This window comes from Dama dama, chromosome 23 (assembly GCF_033118175.1).
Source record: "Dama dama isolate Ldn47 chromosome 23, ASM3311817v1, whole genome shotgun sequence".
In the NCBI taxonomy this organism is placed as follows: domain Eukaryota; kingdom Metazoa; phylum Chordata; class Mammalia; order Artiodactyla; family Cervidae; genus Dama; species Dama dama.
This window is the reverse complement of record NC_083703.1, coordinates 2,968,233-2,989,064: the sequence shown is the minus strand read 5'-3', so window position 1 is coordinate 2,989,064 and position 20,832 is coordinate 2,968,233. Positions and strand designations below refer to the sequence as shown.

The 20,832-nt window shown below is 39.3% G+C and overlaps 1 protein-coding gene across 2 annotated transcripts in view; it reads right to left on the bottom strand.

Annotated features, from left to right (window-relative positions):
• Nucleotides 1–20,832, bottom strand: part of PLCB1 (phospholipase C beta 1) — an 827,705-nt gene that overhangs the window by 787,153 nt on the left and 19,720 nt on the right. For both annotated transcript variants that reach the window (XM_061125923.1, XM_061125924.1), the window contains exon 2: nt 16,346–16,423. In XM_061125923.1, coding sequence (XP_060981906.1) covers nt 16,346–16,423 — 78 coding nt within the window. The remainder of the gene's footprint in view (nt 1–16,345; nt 16,424–20,832) is intronic.

The window sequence follows — 20,832 nt, the reverse complement described above, 5'->3', positions numbered from 1 at the left end:
TTTTCTCTTTCCTCTTTCACGTTCATGGGCCAGATGCAGCTGGATCCTAGATATCTGAGTCCCTGCCTTCCTTCAAATACATGAGTGTCCTATGATTCAGTTAGCAATCTTGACTGAAAAGGGACAACATCCCATCTGAAACCAGCTTAGACTTAAGCTTAGAATGAAAGAGATTCACTCGCTCATGGATTTGAGACAGTCTGATTTATGTCTCAAATGACATCGCTGAGGATCTGGTCCTTCACTGGTTTGTCTTCTGTGGGATCTGTCTACCTGTTAGGCTCCCAAAGTGGTATGTGAAGCACCCGAACTTCTTTATCCAAGGGAACAAAATATGAAAGTCAGGTCCACAAAACATCTTTGCAGGACATGATTCAACAAAAGAGAAGAAAGGTCTTTCCCCATAAATTCAAAGAAACTTTCACTTTTCACTGGCTTTGACTAGACTCTTCTTGACCCAACCTCTATGCAGTGATACCCAACAGAACTTTCTGTTAGTGATAGAAATGTTTTTTAACTTTACCTACCCACAGGTGGCTATGGAGCACTTGGAATGTGGCCAAGTGTGGCTGAGGAAATGCATTTTGTGTTTTACTTAATTATAATTCAGGTGTAAAACCCAACATGCCACTTTATGGGACAATGCAGATCTACAGGAGGGAAAGGGTGGGTTTAGCTGACTTAGCTCGTCAGTGCCCACTGCCTTGAGCTGGTGATGGAATTAACCCCCATTCATTCCACAAAGGAAAGTCATTCTGCCTGGTGCCCTCGAGCCCACCATTTTCATTTCCTACAGATTAATGGCCCAACTCAACATGAAATCCTTTGCCAAGGAGTCATACTGATAAATCTAACACAGCACAATGCCATGAGAAAGTCATTTTAGAATAATAACCTTTTAAAGCTCAGAGTGACCTCAGAGCTCACACACTTCAAATCCATATCTCACAGAGAAGAAATGGTCTTGGGGCATCAATTACTTTGCTCTGGCAGTTATGAGTAAGGCCTGGATTTGCTGACCTTCAGCCATTTTCTATTGTAAAATCAGTTTCTACACCACAGCAATCCAACAAGCCCACTGTAGCAGAACTGACTGCATTCCACAGGAGCCTTCATAATCATTAGCTTACTGAAGCTTCCAGTAAAGGATATTGCCATAGACACCTGATATTCTACACTCAAAAGCCAAAATGAAAGAGGCTGGATCCCACAGGCCCTGTCTGATGCAGGTAGCCACATGTGGCCATGGTGGTATGGCGACCAGTGTTGCCAAGCCTTCTGATTTTCTGAGAAATTCAGATTTGCATATGAACTCTCCAGATTTTTAAATGCTTTTACATTTTAATATGCTATGCAAAAAAAGCAAGATCTATCTGTCTGTGAATTGGTTTACTCTTCTGTTTGCACCCGTGGTAGAGAGTTTTTAAGTCTCACTTAAAGTCAAAGCCTTGAGAGTGGTCGCTGCTGCTGGTGGCCACGTGTATCCATGCACGCCCACTGACCACTTCCAAAGGCAACTTTGTCTGAGAGCTTTCTCAAAGTCTGGAGCCACTGGTCTGAAGGCTCCTTGGCCACGGAGAAGAGCTGGCAGAGGTGCTGCAGACAGAACAGCCCTGGGCAAAGCTGTCTTCAAACAGAGACACGTGGGAACTGGTGGTAGATATCAAGCTCTCTTACCTCAGTCGAGATAATTCTGGGGTGTGCTCCATGCCCAGAGCTCCCAGTGGGATGGAGCTTTTAGTTGCCCAGAGTGTCAACGGGTATCTGATAATTCACCCTCTATCGCTGCCTTCCTTTGCCTATCTCACTTCCCCACTGCTGGGTCCATGCTTTGGGAGCTCACCTTCCAAATAAACTACTTTAACTTGAATCTTTGTTTTGAGGTCAGCTTCTGGAAGAACTCACCCTACAAACACCAAAAAGCTGAAACTGTTTTAGAACTTTGTTTGTTTAGATTTTTGTTTTGTTTATTGAAGTATAGTTGATTTACAATGCTGTGTTAGTTTAAGGTGTACAGCAAAGTGATTAAGTTATACTATATATTTTTACAGATTCTTCTTCTTTATAGGTTATTAGAGAATATTGAATATAGCTCCCTGTGCTATACCGTAGGTCCTTGTTGGTTATCTATTTTATATATAGTAGTGTTTATATGTCAATCTGTTTGTTTTGTTTTTAATTTTTCCCCCAGTCATGAAATATGTTAGGGCTAAAATAGACGAAAATTTCACAACCTAAAGTCCCATCTCCTCTGATCATCTAAGTCTCAATATTCACAATGTGGGGCTGAAACTGCTGGCCTCTTGCATAAGGAAGCCAGGCTATAGGAACATATGTTCATCTAAAAATAGAATCCATTATGTCTATCAGCACACTTAGTTTCTTAGCATAGCAACTGGTTCTGCCCCATAAAACTTTTCACTGAGGCACTCACTTCACCAGATGCATTGTTCACCACCCACAACTCTAAAGAGAAATCTCATGCAAAATCTTTCTCATAACAATGCATATTGAAGACTGAAGAAAAACCAAAAATTCTTTTGGGAGAAACTTGGATTTTTACCACCTAAATATATTATTTAGAACTGATTATATCACAGCTTCCTATCACCCCTGTATATGACCTCGTTGTCTCTGGTTTCCCTGCTGGGCTAATGTGTCAATAAAGAAATAATTTCTACAAATTAATAAGAAATGACATGATGTCATAATTTACCAAGATGATATCTGCTTTGTATCCACAAAACAAGTTTAAGATATAATTTAATTTTATAAAATCATTTTTAAAATCACATTTGCTTATTCAAAAGTATAGCTAGTATAATTAAATATGTTCAAATAGCAACTTGGTTTAATGGAAGATCTAGAAAAACATAAAGGTTAATAAACAGGCATGAATGCTGATGACATGTTCAGCAAAAATAAAACAAATACCTAGTACTTAGCACATCCGAGGAATGGAAAATTAAATGAATTTTAATCAACTGAATATAACAAAAGTATCTATTTTGATTCAAACTTGGATACTAAGACTCTTTCTTAAAAAACATTAGTAATTTCCTGCCTTCCTAAGTACAGCATAGGGAATATTACTCAATTGTAGCTAAATAATTCAGAGTCTTGCAGGGCCTCTGGGTGCTTAAGCTGAGTCTGAGTTTTGATAGAAATGAGGCCACAGAAGGAAAGGCAGAGTTGAGCACAGCCCCTCAGGAACTTCACTGAGTTGATTTGCGATGTCACTTAGCTTCCTATCAGTGTTCAGCTTGGCTGCACGTCAGAATCAAATGAGGAGCGTTAAAAAAAAAAAATTCCAAGGTCCTGACCGCACCCCAGAGCAACTAAATCAAACTCTCTGGGGATGGGACCCAGGCAGCAACAATTTCTGCTCCCCCAGTGATTTTAACGTTTCCCTGTGCAGCCCAAGTTGAGAACCACTTCACACTGTTTGCCTTTTCCTTGCACATGCAATATGCCTACTGAGATTTCTTTTCAGAAAGATCTAAGGGGTAAAAAAATCTGAGAAAAACAACTTTACAAATTAAACAAGATCTTTAAAAAGCAAGAAGTGAAGAGCCAGGACACACAGCCAGGCTACCTGGATTCTATTCCAATCTCTATTCATTAACTGTGTAACGAGGGTCATCACTGTGTGTACATGTCAATGTCCTCACCTGGAAATGGGAGTGATATGAGGTCTGGCCTCACAGACTTGTGGAAATGACTGAATGTGCATCTTCATGCACATGCACACCACAGCAGTGACTGGTGTGCAGAAAACTCCATATATTGCTATTATTGGTGATAATGATACCAGTAATAATAACAACAGATAAAAGGTGTGTGCAAATTGAACTAGTGCATATGAAAAGAAATTTATGTGACACCAAGTTCCTAATAATCAGGTTGTTTAACCTTTTAAAGTTATTTAAACAAAGTAAAGATAAAATGTGAAAAATGGAAAATTTTTATTTTCATCTATTTTTGGTAAATACTTAAATGACTCAATTTTTCACCTTTATTTATTTTACCAGATGGAAACAAGAGGCTTGTTATGCTGATTTAACATGGAAAGAGTTTGACAAGAACCCCATCAGTAGAATCAAACAATTTTGCATTGGCAAGAAAATGAACCAGAGGACAACCAAATATGCTCACTCTATCTACAACGTCTATAATTCAAGCAATGAAGCATGGCATTGGGTCAATACCAAGTGTCTGGGAATTCTATTCACAATAAGGGCAAATGGGTTTTCCACATAACAAGAAATAGAATTATGAACAATACACATGTATTTCCTCCACACATTCCATTAATCCAGTGTCTCAAACTAATTTTGTATCAAAAGGTACAAATAACCCATTATAATAACTTGATAGCATGGAAAGCATCCAATTTAATTGCTACTACAAGACTGCTGCTGCTAAGTCACTTCAGTCATGTCCGACTCTGCGCGACCCCATAGACGGCAGCCCACCAGGCTCCCCCGTCTCTGGGATTCTCCAGGCAAGAACACTGGAGTGGGTTGCCATTTCCTTCTCCAATGCATGAAAGTGAAAAGTGAAAGTGAAGTCACTCAGTCGTGTCCGACTCTTTGCGACCCCATGGACTGCAGCCTACCAGGCTCCTCCATCCATGGGATTTTCCAGGCAAGAGTACTGGAGTGGGTTGCCATTGCCTTCTCTGACTAGGAAGAGCTAAATATAAGCAACACATAAAACTGAGGCAAGATTTTGTAATTAAATTATATTAGGGGTAATGAAGTGTGAATTAAAGCCAGGGTGCTATATGTTTCTAAACTCTGGTTACAACATATTCAAATGAGCACTTGCTGTTGTTATCGGCTTGATGAAGTGCTGTGATAGAGACATGAAAATCAGATTAATTCACTAACACCCTAAAAACGATTCTAAAGGAAGTACAATGATGCCATTTCATAATAATCAGCTTGATTTTAAAACACATTTACTAAAAGACCATGAATCACAGCCTGGCAAAGGCTTCCATTCTAACAACATGTTCTTCTGTTGCATCTACCTAGGCTAAGCAATCATAGCATCTGTCTGTCCTATACTAGCTCAAACTCATTGAGGCAAAAACTCTGGGACTTGTAGCAGTGAAAGAAAGGCTGGAAATAAAGCTTAATCTGGAAGCAAAATTGATGAAAAGTGGCTTGTTCCTCAGTAATCCAACAGACCACTATCTAAATTATACTCACAAATAACTGTAAGCTTACTCTCTCAGGATCTTATTGGAATGGAGAAGGAGGAGCTGCCTGGTGCGAATAAAGCAGTGAAAATTCCAAAGTGATTATCTTAGGAAAAAAGACACAGACAACCTTGGTGGAAACCAATTCTGCTTGTGAATAATAGCATTTCTCCTGCCCAAGACTTTTAAATCATCGTTAAGCTCATTTCACAAGATGCTTCCAATTCCTGAGGGTCACAAACCTTTCACCTATGGCGCAGTATTTATTAGTGGATTACCCTCAGCGGGAAAGTCTTCTCAACGATAAATCCCTTCTTTTGCCTTCCATAGTTCTGCTCCTGAAATGTTATGAAATACATGAACATCTTGTTTGCTCAAACAGACGTAAGGCTCAATGCTTTAGATCAAAGATCACAACAGAGTCTAAACAGGAAACAATCACCATTACCTTGAAGAAGAAGAAAAAATATTTTAAAATATATGTAAACAGACAGTCTCTTGGCTTTCAAAACAGAATGTTTGTAGTCCCTAAAAATTAGTTAGGGACTAACTGTTTAGTCAAAGACTAACTGTTAATTATATACCAATAATAGAAACTACCACAATGGACCTTGAGGGCATTATGTCAAGTGAAATAAAGCCAAATACAGAGAGATGAATATGACGCGGCATCACACACATGTGAAACCTTCAAAGGTGGGGAGGTGTCAGACTCAGAGGAACAGAGAGTAGAAATGTGGGTGCCAGGGCTAGGGTACAGTGGGACCAGGGGCGTGGTAGTTCAGTCACTGAGCCGTGTCTGACTCTGGAACCCCACAGACTGCAGCCTGCCAGGCTCCTCTGTCCACAGGACTTCCCAGGCAAGAACATGGGAGTGGGTTGCCATTTCCTTCTCCAGGAGACCTTCCTGACATGGAACAAATCCGTGTCTTCCTGTTTAGCAGGCAGATTCTTTATCACTGACCACCTGGGAAGCCAGGAGAACTAGGAAGACGTTGGTAAAAGACTATGAATTTTCAACTATAAAATGAATAAGGGCTGAGAATCTAATGTGTTATACAGTGAATATTGTTGATAATACTGTATTATATGAATGAAATTTGCAGAAAATAGAATGTACATGTTCTAACACATACAAAAAAAAAAGGAAAATGAGGTAGGTGATGGATATGCTAATTAACTAGATGCGGGGAATCCTTTCACAATGGATACGTATATTAATTTATTTTTATTTTTTTTAAATCACCACGATAAACACTTTAAATATCTTACAAGTTTATTTGTCAACCATACTTCAGGAAAACTTACATTTTAAATTTTAATTTAAAAATTAAAGCTTAAAAAAGCCACTACAAAGACTGCGTCTACAAAGCAGTATACATTGTTCTTGGACGAGGAGCCTGGGGTCAGAGACAGTCAGACATGACTTGAGCAACTAAACAACAGCAAAGCATTGTGCTATACACTTCGTGTACCACATTTAACAGCAACTCTGAGAAAGTTAATACTCAGTCTTACAGATGAGGAAATGGAGGCTCAGATGGTTGAAGAGATTCACCAGATATGACGCACTGGACATGAGGTAGAACTAGAACTCCAATCCACATCAGTCAGACTTCAAGTTCTGGCCTCCCAGATCAAGACTCAACTACAATACCTCCCTGGCTTAAAACAAAGTATTTACCTAACAGGTTCCAGTTACGGCGCCTCTTAGGAAGAAATCCTTTTAATCCCCATAATCATGGGGCATGTCCATTATGTTGTTAGACATTAAGGATCCATGTTAGGCAGTTCCTAAACAAGGATTCTAGTAAAATGAGTTTACTTTAGAGTGGCTCCAGGACACATGTGGAATAGAAACAGGAAAGGAAGGACTGTCATGAAGGGTGTGTTCTCAAGCCAGTTACCTCTGAGGGTAAAGGAACCTATTGCCCCTGGGGCATACTAGCAGAAAGCAGAAAGCTTGCACCTTCGAATTATGCCACCCAGAAGTTTGTGGTATTTGCCCATCAAACTTGTTTGGTCAGGGGGGTGTTAGTTAGTTAGTTCGGTCACTCAGTCATGTCTGACTCTTTGGAACACCATGGACTGCAGCATGCCAGGCTTCCCTGTCCATCACCAAAACCCAGAGCTTACTCAAATTCATGTCCATTGAGTTGGTGATCCCATCCAACCACCTCTTCCTCTGTCATCCCCTTCTCCTCCTGCCTTCAATCTTTCCCTGCATCGGGGTCTTTTCTAATGACGACTCTTGGCATCAGGTGGCCAAAGTATTGGAGTTTCAGCTTCAGCATCAGGCCTTCCAATGAATATTGAGGACTGATTTCCTTTAGGATGGATTTGTTTGAACTCCCTGCAGTCCAGGAGACTCTCAAGAATCATCTCCAACACCACAGTGCAAAAGCATCAATTCTTCAGCTCTCAGCTTTCCTCCCATCCAACTCTCACATCCATACATGACCACTGGAAAAACCACAGCTTTGACTAGACAGACCTTTGTCAGCAAAGTAATGTCTCTGCTTTTTAGTATGCTGTCTAGGTTGGTCATAGCTATTTTTCCAAGGAGCAAGTGTCTTTTAATTTCATGGATGCAGCCACTATATGCAATGATTTTGGAGCCCAAGAAAATAAAGCTTGCCCTGTATCCATTGTTTCCCCATCTATTTGCCATGAAGTAATGGGACCGGATGCCATGATCTTTGTTTTTTGAACATTGAGTTTTAAGCCAGCTTTTTCACTCTCCTCTTTCACTTTCATCAAGAGGCTCTTTGGTTCCTCTTCACTTTCTGCCACAAGGGTGGTGTCATCTGCATATCTGAGGTTATTGACATTTCTCCCGGCAATCTTTATTTCAGCTTGTGCTTCATCCAGCCTGGCATTTCTCATGAGGTACTCTGCACTTAAGTTAAAGAAGCATGGTGACAATATACAGCCTTGATATACTCCTTTCCTGATTTGGAACCAGTCCATTGTTCTATGTTTGGTTCTAACTGTTACTTCTTGACCTGAATACAGATTTCTCAGGAGGCAGATCAGGTGGTCTGGTATTCCCATCACTTGAAGAATTTCCCACAGTTTGTTGTGATTCACACAGTCAAAGGCTTTGGTGTAATCAATAAAGCAGAAGTAGATGTTTTTCTGGAACTCTCTTGCTTTTTGAACCAGAGATCAAATTGCCAACGTCCGTTGGATCATAGAAAAAGCAAGAAAGGTCCAGAAAAACAATCCCAAAGAATGTTCAAAATTTTGAGCATTACTTTTCTAGCGTATGAGATGAGTGCAACTGTGTGCTAGTTTGAACATTCTTTGGCATTGCCTTTCTTTGGGATTGAAATGAAAACTAACCCTTTCCAGTCCTGTGGCCATTGCTGTTTTCCAAGTTTGCTGGTATATTGAGTGCAGCACTTTCACAGCATCATCTTTTAGGATTTGAAATAGCTCAGCTGGAATTCCATCACCTCCATTAGCTTTGTTGGTAGTGATGCTTCCTAAGGCCCACTTGACTTTGCATTCCAGGATGTCTGGTGTTAGCTGAGTGATAACACCATTGCAGTTATCTGGGTCATTAAGATCTTTTTTGTACAGTTCTTCTGTGTATTCTTGCCACCTCTTCCTAATAGCTTCTGTTTATGCTTCTGTTAGGTCCATACCGTTTCTGTCCTTTACTGTGTCCATCTTTGCATGAAATGTTCCCTTGGTATCTATAATCTTCTTGAAAAGATCTCTAGTCTTTCCCATTCTGTTGTTTTCCTCTATTTCTTTGCACTGATCACTGAGGAAGGCTTTCTTACCTCTCCTTGCTATTCTTTGGAACTCTGAATCAAATGGGTATATCTTTCCTTTCCCTTTGGCTTCTCTTCTTTTCTCAGCTATTTGTAAAGCCTCCTCAGACAACCATTTTGCCTTTTTGCATTTCTTTTTCTTGGGGGTGTTGTTGATCACTGCCTCCTGTGCAATATCATGAACCTCCATCCATAGTTCTTCAGGCGTTCTGTCTATCAAATCTAATTCCTTAAATCTATTTGTCACTTCCACTGTATCATTGTAAGGGATTTGATTTAGGTCATACCTAAATGGTCTAGTGGTTTTCCCTGCTTTCTTCAACTTAAGTCTGAATTTTGCAATAAGGAGTTCATGATCTGAGCCACAGTCAGCTCCTGGTTGCTTTTGCTGACTGTATAGAGCTTCTCCATCTTTAGCTGCAAATATAATCAATCTGATTTCGGTATTGACCATCTGGTGACATTCATGTGTAGAGTTGTCTCTTGTATGGGTGTCAGCTCCCAGACGGTGTCATGAGCTCCAGAGGCCAGAAAAAACAAAGAAATGCAAATGCCACTGGGGTCCAACTCTCAGCCACAGGAGCAGTAAGGACTTGGGTTTAGATTTCGGGCTGTGTTGCTTCTATTAATTTCTTTATGTGAAGGAAATCTGGGGAAGGTGCAGGAAAAGGCTTAATCCATAGATGCTGCTGCTTCTTGGCAATGAGTGGCGTCCTGCTACAGGCCTAGCAAAGGCACCAGCCTTCCAGAAGTGATACTCACATGCTCTGCATTGTTTTCTGAGATAAATCAACTGTTGTTTCAGGGTTCAGGGGAAGCTACCAAATAAAAGTGTGTAGAGTTGATCTTTTAATTTATAATCAAATTGTTGCACTCAATAGAAAGTTGAGTGTCCTACCCAATTACCATAGACAAGAAAGTTCAAAACTGATGTTTCTGGGATATTTTAGAGAAGTGTGTGTGAAAGAAGAAGTGCCATTGATAAACAATGATTAATAAAATCTGTGGTTCCTGGTGGTTCTTTATGGAGCCCAGACTACTTTTTAACACGATATTACTAGCTTTTTTATAGAGGTTTCTGATACAACAGCTTAAATATTTACAAACTCCTGACTTCTTTCTTGAAAAATATCACCGTGTAATATGTAAATATTTAATTTTTGAACTTTGCATCTGAACTCAGTATAGAAACGTAAGGTTACTATAAGAGAAGGCAGTTTATAGTTTTCATTAACAGAAACTTACCACTTTGCAAGGATCCCCAATGACTGTCTCATGCAAAATGATAGGCCAGAACAAGACAACAGATGGAGCAGATGGTGGAGTCCTCCCATATCCTATTCCCTAGAAATGACTGAATACACAGGTGTAAAGGTATGTCTATAATCTAGGATCATGGGTAAACAGAAGGGATTGTACTTCTTGAATCAGAAAGCATGGAAGACAGAAGATGAATGGAATAAAAATAAAGTAGGAGGTGACACCCCAGAAACTCACAGGCATTAAAACAGGAATAGATCTAGACCACCCAAACGAGGTGGTGGAGGTGTCAGCATTGGGAGTAAAGTGGGAACATCTAATCAGGACAAGTGCCATCATAGTTCACACTTCCCATACCCTCCACACCCCAGCCAGAAGAAAACTGCATGGCAGATAGTGATATCAGAGCCAGTTCCAACCGGAAGAAACAGGGGCCGCCCAAAGGCATGCCTAGCCATGTGAAGAAATCAGAGTTCTGTGAGCATCAGTCCTCAAAATACACGGTATCACTGCTATGGTCCACGCCAAATCCTTATGCTGAACACCTAATGCCCATGGGTGGTATTAGGAGATTGGGCCTTTGGGAGGTGATTAGGTCCTGAGGGCAGAGTCCTCCTTGATGGGATTAGTATCCTTTCAAAAGAAGCTCATATAAGCTCTCTTATAAAAGAGAGATCCTCAGGCTTCCCTGGTGGCTCAGTGGTAAAGAATCCGTCTGTAATGCAGGAGACCTGGGTTCAATCCCTGGGTCGGGAAGATCCCCTGGAGGAGGAAATAGCAACCCACACCAGTATCCTTGCCCGGGAAATGCCATGGAGGGAGGAGCCTGGCGGGCTACACTCCCTGGGGCTGCAAAGAGCTGGACACGACTGAGCAACTAAGCACCGACACAGAGACCCTTGGCCCCTTCCACCACGTGAGGACATGAGAAATCTGCAGCACAGAAGAGGGGTCTCTCTGGGCCATGCTGATACCCTGGTCTTGGACTTTCAGCCTCCTGAACTGTAAGAAATATGTCAATTATGAACTACCCATTCTACGGTGTTTTGCTACAGCAGCCCAAATGGACTAAGACAATTTTACATGAATTAAAAATCTAAACTAATAATAATGATGGCTAAGAGGATGATGAATAAGAAAAATCTTGAATAAAGCAAAAAGCAAAAAAAAAAAAAAAAAGTTGGAATGTGGATATATCAAATTTGAAAATGTCAGGTCATCTTTTGTCATGCATAAAAGTTAAGAAATCCAAAGACAAGCCACAGACAGGAAGAAAGTGTTTGAAATATCCCTAACAGCTAAAGGATTAACATCCAAAATAAATGGACAACTCTCAACACAAGGCAAAGAATTTAAGCAGGTTATTGATGTAAGAGGAAATAAAAATTGCCCATAATGTTGGAAAATGTACACAGCTCACTAGCAAATCAGGCACCACCGAATTAGAGCAGAAATACAATGGTTGCATCAAATTGACAAAAGTTAAAATGTTTCTTAATAGTGTTGGTGGGGATTGAGGAAACAGTTCCTCTCACGCAAGACTGGCAAAGCTATAAAATGACACAACCATTAACTAAAATTTAGGATATATATAGCCTTCAATCAGCAACTGTACTTCTCAAAATTTACCTCAGGGACGCCTGACCCATATACTCAGAGAGAGATAGATAAGACGAAGTATTACTCCAAAGTACAAGATTGTTTTCCTGTAGCCCCAAACTAGAAACAAATACCAAGAGCCCACCAATGAGAATATTTTACTGTTAAATAAAGTTTGGCCATCCATTCCCTGGGCCTCTCAGGTGACCTGCCAATGCAGGAGACGCAAGAGACTAAGGTTCGATCCTTGGGTCAGGAACATCCCCTGGAGTAGGGAATGCCAACCCACTCCAGTACCGTTGTCTGGAACATTCCCTGGACAGGGGAGCCTGGTGTGCTACAGTCTATGGGGTTGCAGAAAGTTGGACATGACTGAAAGACATACTGTAAAGTGAAAATCAAGTTTGTGGAAAAGTAAAAATAGAATGATGCTATTTAGGATACAGACGGATATAAACTAAACAAAATATTTCCATAGTTAATACACACACAAATTCATTAAAGAGAGGCCTGGAAAGATACCATGAAGCCGTTACCAGCAGTTGACTTCACGCTGCACTGCACAGTTGGTGGGATTTTAGTTGCTTGTTCAGGGATCAAACCCGGGTCCTCGGCAGTGAGAGCACAGAGTCTTATCCACTGGACCAACAGGCAAGTCCCACCAGCAGTTGATTTTGGACAAGGCTAGGACTGTGGTCAAAGGTGGGGAAGAGTCGAGGACATCAACACTGCTCTACTCTCTTACAAAAAGAACCTATTAATATTTGCAGGTTAGCCACAAAAACAAAAATAATATCTGTAACAGAAAAAGATCAAGTAGTAGAAATTCTTCCTTTAAAACATGTATCTCTCCTCCTCTTCCTTTTTAATTTAATTTTGTGGTCCTCTTTCCCCTTCTCCAAGCTCCTGTTTTAGGGATATAAGGAAGAGTTTACTAAACTATATTGAACTTCTTGGATCTGAACTGGTAGTGACTAGTTTTATTTTTATACCAATCTTGGCCCAGGAGTAGGGCCTCAGGTTGCAAGGCAGAGATCTATTTTGTTTCATGTTCTAACAGACTATGTTTGGGTTCACCTTTTACATGAACCCTCCTTTTCTTCTCTGGCTCCCATACAGATTCTTCTTGTAGTTCACATGTTTTTCATGGGTAACCCTTCCTACGTTGGTTTCTGGTCCTGACATGACATAGGTCCAAAGAAAAGTCATAATTTAATGCAGGCAACCTCTTCCATACTCAGCCTGTACAAGAGTCCCTTCTCACTCATGATCACAAATAAACTCGTGCTCTTTACATGACACGCACTGACATAAGAAAAACACCCATGCTTAAGATAGTCATATTCAGAAACTCATTTCTGCTAATTACAGTCAATAAAATTTACAGAGCCAACATTAAAATGGAAAGAATGATTAGGATAAGCCCAGAGCTGGTACCAAGTATGAACATTTCCCTGAAGATAATGTTCATATTTATCTGCTCCCCACCAAACCCCAAACATGCCTTCAATGTTTCATCAGAAGCACATTTCTGCTACCTAAAAGTTACTTGCCAGCTCTGGTTTTTAAGTTCTTTAATCTGTTATCTGGGTTATCAATCTTCTTTGCCACCTATCAATTCTATGGTGGCAAATCAAAGGCTGGGTTACAGGACACGTGTCAAGGTTCACAGAGAGCGAAACCAGTGGCTTCAAATCAGCTGGTCCATGGTACAGTGTGGTTAGGACAGGAGAGAGGACCTGGATAAGAACCCATCAAATATGAGGATTCTCCTCCAGGCCTATAAAAAGAAAATCCTATAAAAATATTCTTTACTTCTTAAGCCACTCAGTTCACTTCTGAGCAGACTAGGCTTCAACTGATCACTAATCAAAGAGTTTCATGAAACAGGGAGCTCAGCTGGTGCTCAATGATAACTTCGGGGGATGGGGGAGGTGGGAGGGGGCTCCGGAGGGGGGGGTCTATGTATACTTAAAGGTGAGTCACACTGTTTTGCAGCAGAAACCAATACAACATTGTAAGCAATTATCCTCCAATTAAAAATAAATAAAAATTTAAAAAAAAAAAAAAAAGGACTTTGGCACAGGCTTCATGGACCAAGGAGAAACACGGACAAAGACGAAAGAAGAAGCTCCAGGGAAAAGAGGTGAATCATACAGATACCAGAGCAAGCTTTCAAGCAGAGGCGAGGAGAGAATCATGGGATAAACTTTTAAAAGTATCATATTTTTTCTCTGAGATGTAAACTCTGTAGTACATGTGATAGATTCACATCACCAAGACTAATTGTCAATTAAAATTTTTAAAGAAAGTGGGCCTCTAAGTAATATCATGATTGCAACATTCAGCCCATCCCTTCAAATAATGTTATGCAAAAACATGGACTTAAAGCTTGCTTGTCACCGCTCACCTGTGAGCACCGTCTCTGCTCACGTGCGTTTAAGCTGCTAATACATCACCCACAGGGGTCCATCTCCTAGAAGTGGATCATCACTCTCTCTGGCTCTAGAACCGGGCTTAAAGCCAGACAAAGATTACAAACTTGGGAATCATGTAAAGTTTCATTGTTTTCTTAAATTACCTCATCTTTTAGATATTAATATATGATCATTAAAAAAACAAACCTCCAAACTCTGATATATGACAGATGGTTGACTTAGAAAGTGAAAAATGAAACTACCATCTCTTGGCTAGAACTGAAAGATTGATACTCATCAAAAGAAAGTAATAAAAAGACAGAAGTATTGCTACCACAACATCTGTTTCATCTGGTCATAAACTGCATTACAACCAAGAGAAAATGATCTGTATTCAAAAACTGAGTTTTTTTTTTCCTACATTTGAAAATAAGCATGAGTCAAAATACTGGGTTCATGGAACAAGATATGTACATCAAAGAGCCTCTGGTCCTAAACACCTTCTCTTTCTCAAGCAAAGAAATATTTATGATTGGTTTTAAAGAGGAGCTTAACTGAGTTGCTATGAATTATTTAAAATCCCCAAAATATCTTCTGCTGCTTTTATAGAAGCTTGATTTACAAGCTGAAAAATCAAACTGACAGTCCAGTCTCTTGTACAAATATCCAACTTTAAAAATGCTCTAGGCATTATAAACGTATCTTTCATGAATATAGCTTCAACAGTTCTAAAAATAGCCTTTAGGAGGGAAAAAAAAAAACAAAAAAACCCTTTCAAGCCATTGTTTTATACATAACAGCAGGAAACCAAACAGAATGTCAAAGTCAAAGTGATTAACACACCCAGTAACAAACATGAACAGCTAGTATGAAATCTTACCCAAGCACGATTTTTGACATTAGCTTGGGGTCTATGTCTGTGGCCCCGTGTCTGCTGCCAGAGGTGACTATGGGGCATCCATAACCAGAAAGCAACTCCAGGACAACAAAGGTAAAATCTGTCCTTTGGAAGATGTGCTAAAGAGACACATCCAGCACTGACCCTGGGGGCCATATATTACTTTCCAGCCCAAGAATTTCCCCCAGACTCCACCCGGGCCCCAAACAAGCCTCTGTACAGAGCAGTCTCTGTACCATTACTCACTGATGAAGCCGGGGTCACCCCCAAAGGCAGAAAGCTAGGCTGATAGCCAGTAACCCTGGATATAGAGGAGTAACACCAGGATGTGAAAAGGTTAATAGTGCTTCTCAATTTGGTCCAGGTATTTTATCATTTCAGTATCACTTTGGCACTCTCAATAAAACCTGACCATCTTTCCAAATATCAGAGCTTACAGGACCAAAATATTCTGTGGTTGGTAGCCTTGGAGGTTCGAGTGCAGAACCATAGCATTGTCTATTGAAGTAATAACCACTTTCTATGAATATTCTGGTCTAATTGCCTGTTAAATTCCAAATAAATTTTATGATCTGGAGACATTCTACTTTTTAATAATGCAATATGGTATCAGCTCAATTGGTTCCATAATAAATGAGATTCTAAATTTATGATATGGTGGACAGAAAGCTAAAATAGGGAAAAAATTCCTGAAAATGGGAAGATATAGTCTAAAGGAATTTTATTCCTGATTTTCTAATGTGAACCAATTATCAAGGCCAAATTCCTACTAAGGCTGGGAGAACCCTAATAAGCAACAAAGGGCAGAAGGAAGAGAAAGGGAAAGTCACAGTTACAGTCATGGGGTCACAGGGGCTTTCTCATCCGTTTTCTTCATTTCCTATGGATAGAGCCGGGGGGAGACTTACAGCAGTAATACCAGCTAACTTCCCTCTACAACAAATGCAATTCACTGTTCCATGCTTTTGTCCTGAAAAGTGCCAAATGTTCTAGGATTTAGCACATCTAATACTTCAGGCTACAGTCCTTGGAAACTCTCCAGACATTTCCATTTTAGGCATTCTTTTTAAGTAGAATCTTTAAATAAATTACAAAGAGTTATCCATGAAACAAATAGAAACCTGAATACTTCGCAAATCAACAACTCACTGGAAAATGTAAAGAGACACATTTTACTTCTTACCTTGTTTTGGTCTGTCCAGTAAAAGAAAAATCCCTGAGGGTCAGTCCTCAAAATAATCGGAGTGACAATAGTGGAGTCCTAGAAGTGTAAGAAAACACGTGTATGTCAACATGTGCCACAGTAGAAAGTCAAGTCTTACCTGGGAATGACTTAACAAGTTAATAATTAAGAGTTTCTCCAAGATCATCAATTATTAGTAAAACTCAAAAAACTAAACATGGTACCTTTAACATCGTAGGATTATTAATTACATAACTGGAGATGCTCTACTCATAATTCAGATATTATTTAAAAAGGAAAAGGTCAGTGATGCGTGTGTTTATTGAATTGAGGTACGTTTTTAAAGGCACTGGCATGGTTTCTATTAAAAAGCTATATTTAGTTTTCCAAATATAACACTAAACATTACATACTTTATATGATTAAAATTAATTAAAATCCATGCTTGAGGATATTATTTTAAATTACATTTGCTCTATAAAATGATCTTAATTGTACCAAAAAGAGTTAACACAGCATTTAGGTATTGCTATTTCCAAGGTAACAGTAAATAAGGCCATCTTCTACATATTCAGAAAGCTATACACAAAATTGTTTCAAATTTAAATTTCACACAATAAAACATCATAGACAGTCTTCTGAGTTTAAAGCATGCATATTACAAAGCAAAAACTGCCTGCATTGTAATTACAATATTTAACATTTCTAAAATATGTGTTCTTTTCTTTTGGCAATTTTCAGAGAGGCATACCATCTGCACAAAAAAACACATGTCACTGGATATGGATTTTTATACTGAAACACTGAGGTCTTTGCAGGGATTGCATTTTTTTTTAAAGAGACATAAATAACCAGCTTATTTCAATTTTTTCATACACATTATAACTGTGGTATGTCATATCCTCTTGATCAAAAAGATCTGTAATAAATTTAGAACTTGCAGAGATAATTTTGGAATTTGGGGTTATCTTCCTGATGGGTAAAGTGGATCTAAGGCTTTGTGCACATGGTGAGCTTTACTCAGAGTCAGGTCAACTCGTAACTGGAGGCCAACCCCTCGGGCTCAAACCACTGCCTGTTTCCCCGCCCCCCACCCATGCCTCAGTTTACACAACAATAACTGGGGAAATAATAAGATAATAATCATACCTCCCTCAGAGTTTTTTTGTTAGAATTAAATAGGGTAAAGCACCTTGACCAATTCTTGGCACGTAAAAATATTTATTATTATTGTAGTAGATTATTGTAGTAACTTTTAAAAGTTTAATTATTAAAATATTAAATGATTATCACAGTATTCTTTTTATTGGGGTAAATATATACATATATATAATATAAAATTCACCACTTTTAAGTGTAAAGTTCATTAAGTTTGTTAAGCAAAGTACTTAATGTACTTTCACACTGCTATGCAACCATGACCACCACCCATCGCCAGAACTTTTTCATCTTCCCAAACTCAAACTCCACACTCAATAAACACTAACTCACCATTCCCTCCTTGCCCCAGGCCCTGACAATCACCATTTCTGTATCTATGAATCAGACTACTCTTTGATAACTCATATAAGTAGACTAGTGGGCTACAGTCTATGGGGTTGCAGAGAGTTGGACACAACTAAGCAACTAACACGCACACGTAAGTAGAATCAAAGAAGTATTTTTCCTTTTGTATCTGGTCGATTTCATTCAGTATAATGTGCTCAAGCTTCATCCATGTCACAGTAGGTGTAAAAATGCTGTCCTTTTTAAGACTGAATAGTATTCAATTATATGTATATATCATTTTTATTCACCCATCCATCGATGGACATTTGGGTTGTTTCCAACCTTCTCTTGTTGTGAACTATGCTGCTATGAAAATGGAATACAAATAACTGTTTGCATCCCTGCTTTTAACTCTTTTCCATATATACTCAGAAATGGAATAACTGGATCATATGATAGTTCTATATTTAACTTTCTGAGGAACTGCCATTATGTTTTATCCTGATATTCTTAAGATTCATGCTTAACGCACAGTCTGAAAATATCCTTTACAAGGCTTGTGCTGCTGCATAGAACTTCAGCTGGAATTTTAAAATTCCAAAATTATTTCTAAATGTAAAAAAAAAGACATATGGAAACAAATTTTATGTTATAATGAGGGCTTCCCTGGTGGCTCGAGGGTAAAGAATCTGCCCGCAATGCAGGAGACTTGGGTTCAATCCCTGGGTTGGGAAGATTCCCTGGAGGAGGGCATGACATTATAATGGAAGAATAATTTTTAAAACATTTTAGGCTTCTCCTATGAGATTACACGCATAAAAGTTCAGAACAATATTTCCAATAAATCATAGCAACATTTTCAGTTCCATTATATCACCTACTCTTTCAGAGTTGGGCAAAATAAAAGTTTCCATCAGGCTTCACAGAACACACAACCCCATTTCCAGGTAAATTTGCAATTAACCTGTAGATGTAACTTGTCATTCTCATGCCAGTTCCTTTTCTTATCATAGTGTCTGACAAGAGTATTTGATAAGAGTCTAATCAAAATCTTGGTGACAGTTCACTGCCAGGATCCCAGACAATCCAATACTTAAAGTTAGCAAAATAAAACTGCTCAAATTTGTATGCTGGAACATTGCGTTAGGCTGCCTCAGTGCTTCTGATACTGCTATTTCTAGCTTATTCCTTCTCCTCCTCCAAAATTAAAGTTCCTTTGTTCAATAATTTTTGACCCCACTCTTCCTGCCACAGTTCTTCTTCTAGATGATCATTTATCTCGGCTCCCTGCCAACTTCCTCCATAATCACCTCTAACATTACAAGATCAGCTGGGACTTGGCATTCTTGCCATGCAAAGCAGGATCTAACCCAGAAATACATGAATATCCATTTTAAATTCCACCTGCTTTTTTCCCACCTCCCACATAGCACCAAGTGTCTATTTTTCTCCCCCCACTGAGGTAGCCACTCAACCCAAACCTCAAGTACTCCTTTCTTAAATTAACTTTTATTGGCGCACAGTTGCTTTAGAATGCTGTGTTAGTTTCTACTGTGCAGCAAGATGAATCAGCCACATGGACATACATATGTGCTCAGCTGCTCGCTCATGTCTGACTCTGCAACCTCATGGACTGCAGCCCTTTAGGCTCCTCTGCCCGTGGAATTTTCCAGGCAAGAATACTGGAGTGGATTGCCATTTCCTCCTACAAGGGATCTTCCCGACCAAGGGATCAAACCTACTTCTCCAGCATCTTCTGCATTGCAGACAGATTCTTTACCACTGAGGCACCTGGGAAGTCAATGCATACATATAACCCTCCCCTCTGGATTCCCTTCCCATTCAGGTCAACACAATACATTAAAGAGTTCCCTGTGCCATGGAATGTGGAGCCATTTCTCCAGAGAAGACATATAGATGGCCAATGAACACATGAAAAGATGCTCAACACTGCTCATTGTTAGAGAAATGGAAACCAAAACTAAAATAAGATATCACCTTACCCTGATCAGAATGGCCATCATCAAAATGTCTACAAACAATATGTGCTGGAGAGAGTATGGAGAAAATGGAACCCTCCTGCACTGTTGGTGGGAGTATAAATTGATACAGCCACTATGGAAAACAGTATGGAAGTTCCTTTAAAAATTAAAAACAGAACTATCATATGACCCAGTGATCCCATTACTGGGCTTATACCCAGAGAAAAGCATAAATTCAAAAAGACACATGCATCCCAATGTTCATAACATCACTATTTACAACAGCCAATTTAGGAAGCAACCTAAATGTCTATAAACATTTAGGAAGCAACCTAGACATTTGGGAAGACAACCTAAATGTCTAGCAACAGAGGAACGGATAAAGAAGTTGTGGTACATATATACAATGGAATATTACTCAGCCATGAAATAGAATGAAGTCGTGTCATTTGTAGAGATGTGGATGAACCGGGAGAGTGTCATACAGAGTGAAGGAAGTCAGAAAGAGAAAAACAAATACTGTATATTAATGCATATATACATTAGAAGAATCTACATGGAATCTAGAAGAAATGGTATAGATGATCTTATTGGCAAAGCAGAAATAGAGACACCAGACGAAAAGATCAAATATCCTTAATTGTCAGAATATCTGCTCTAGTTTGAAGTTTGAAATACATGGCCATCCTTCATTTCCAAGGCAACTGCAGCATTTCACTGCAGAATAATGGAGATAACTCTCATATGGTCTAGTTTTTATTCTTTCTCTCTCCATCAGTATCTATAATATGTCTATTCCATAGGACAGTGGTTTTCAATTTTTTGGTGCATCAGATTTACAGGGGGGACTTGTTAAAACACAGACTCCTGAGCCCTTTCTCTGAAGTTTCTCATTTAGGAGATATTCTCGAACTGGAATAGAGTTTGAGAATCTGCATTTCAACTTAAGTTTTCAGTGATGTCAGGAATACAATGATGCAAATGCCAAGAAATACCAGTGCGCTTAAAATGTAGACG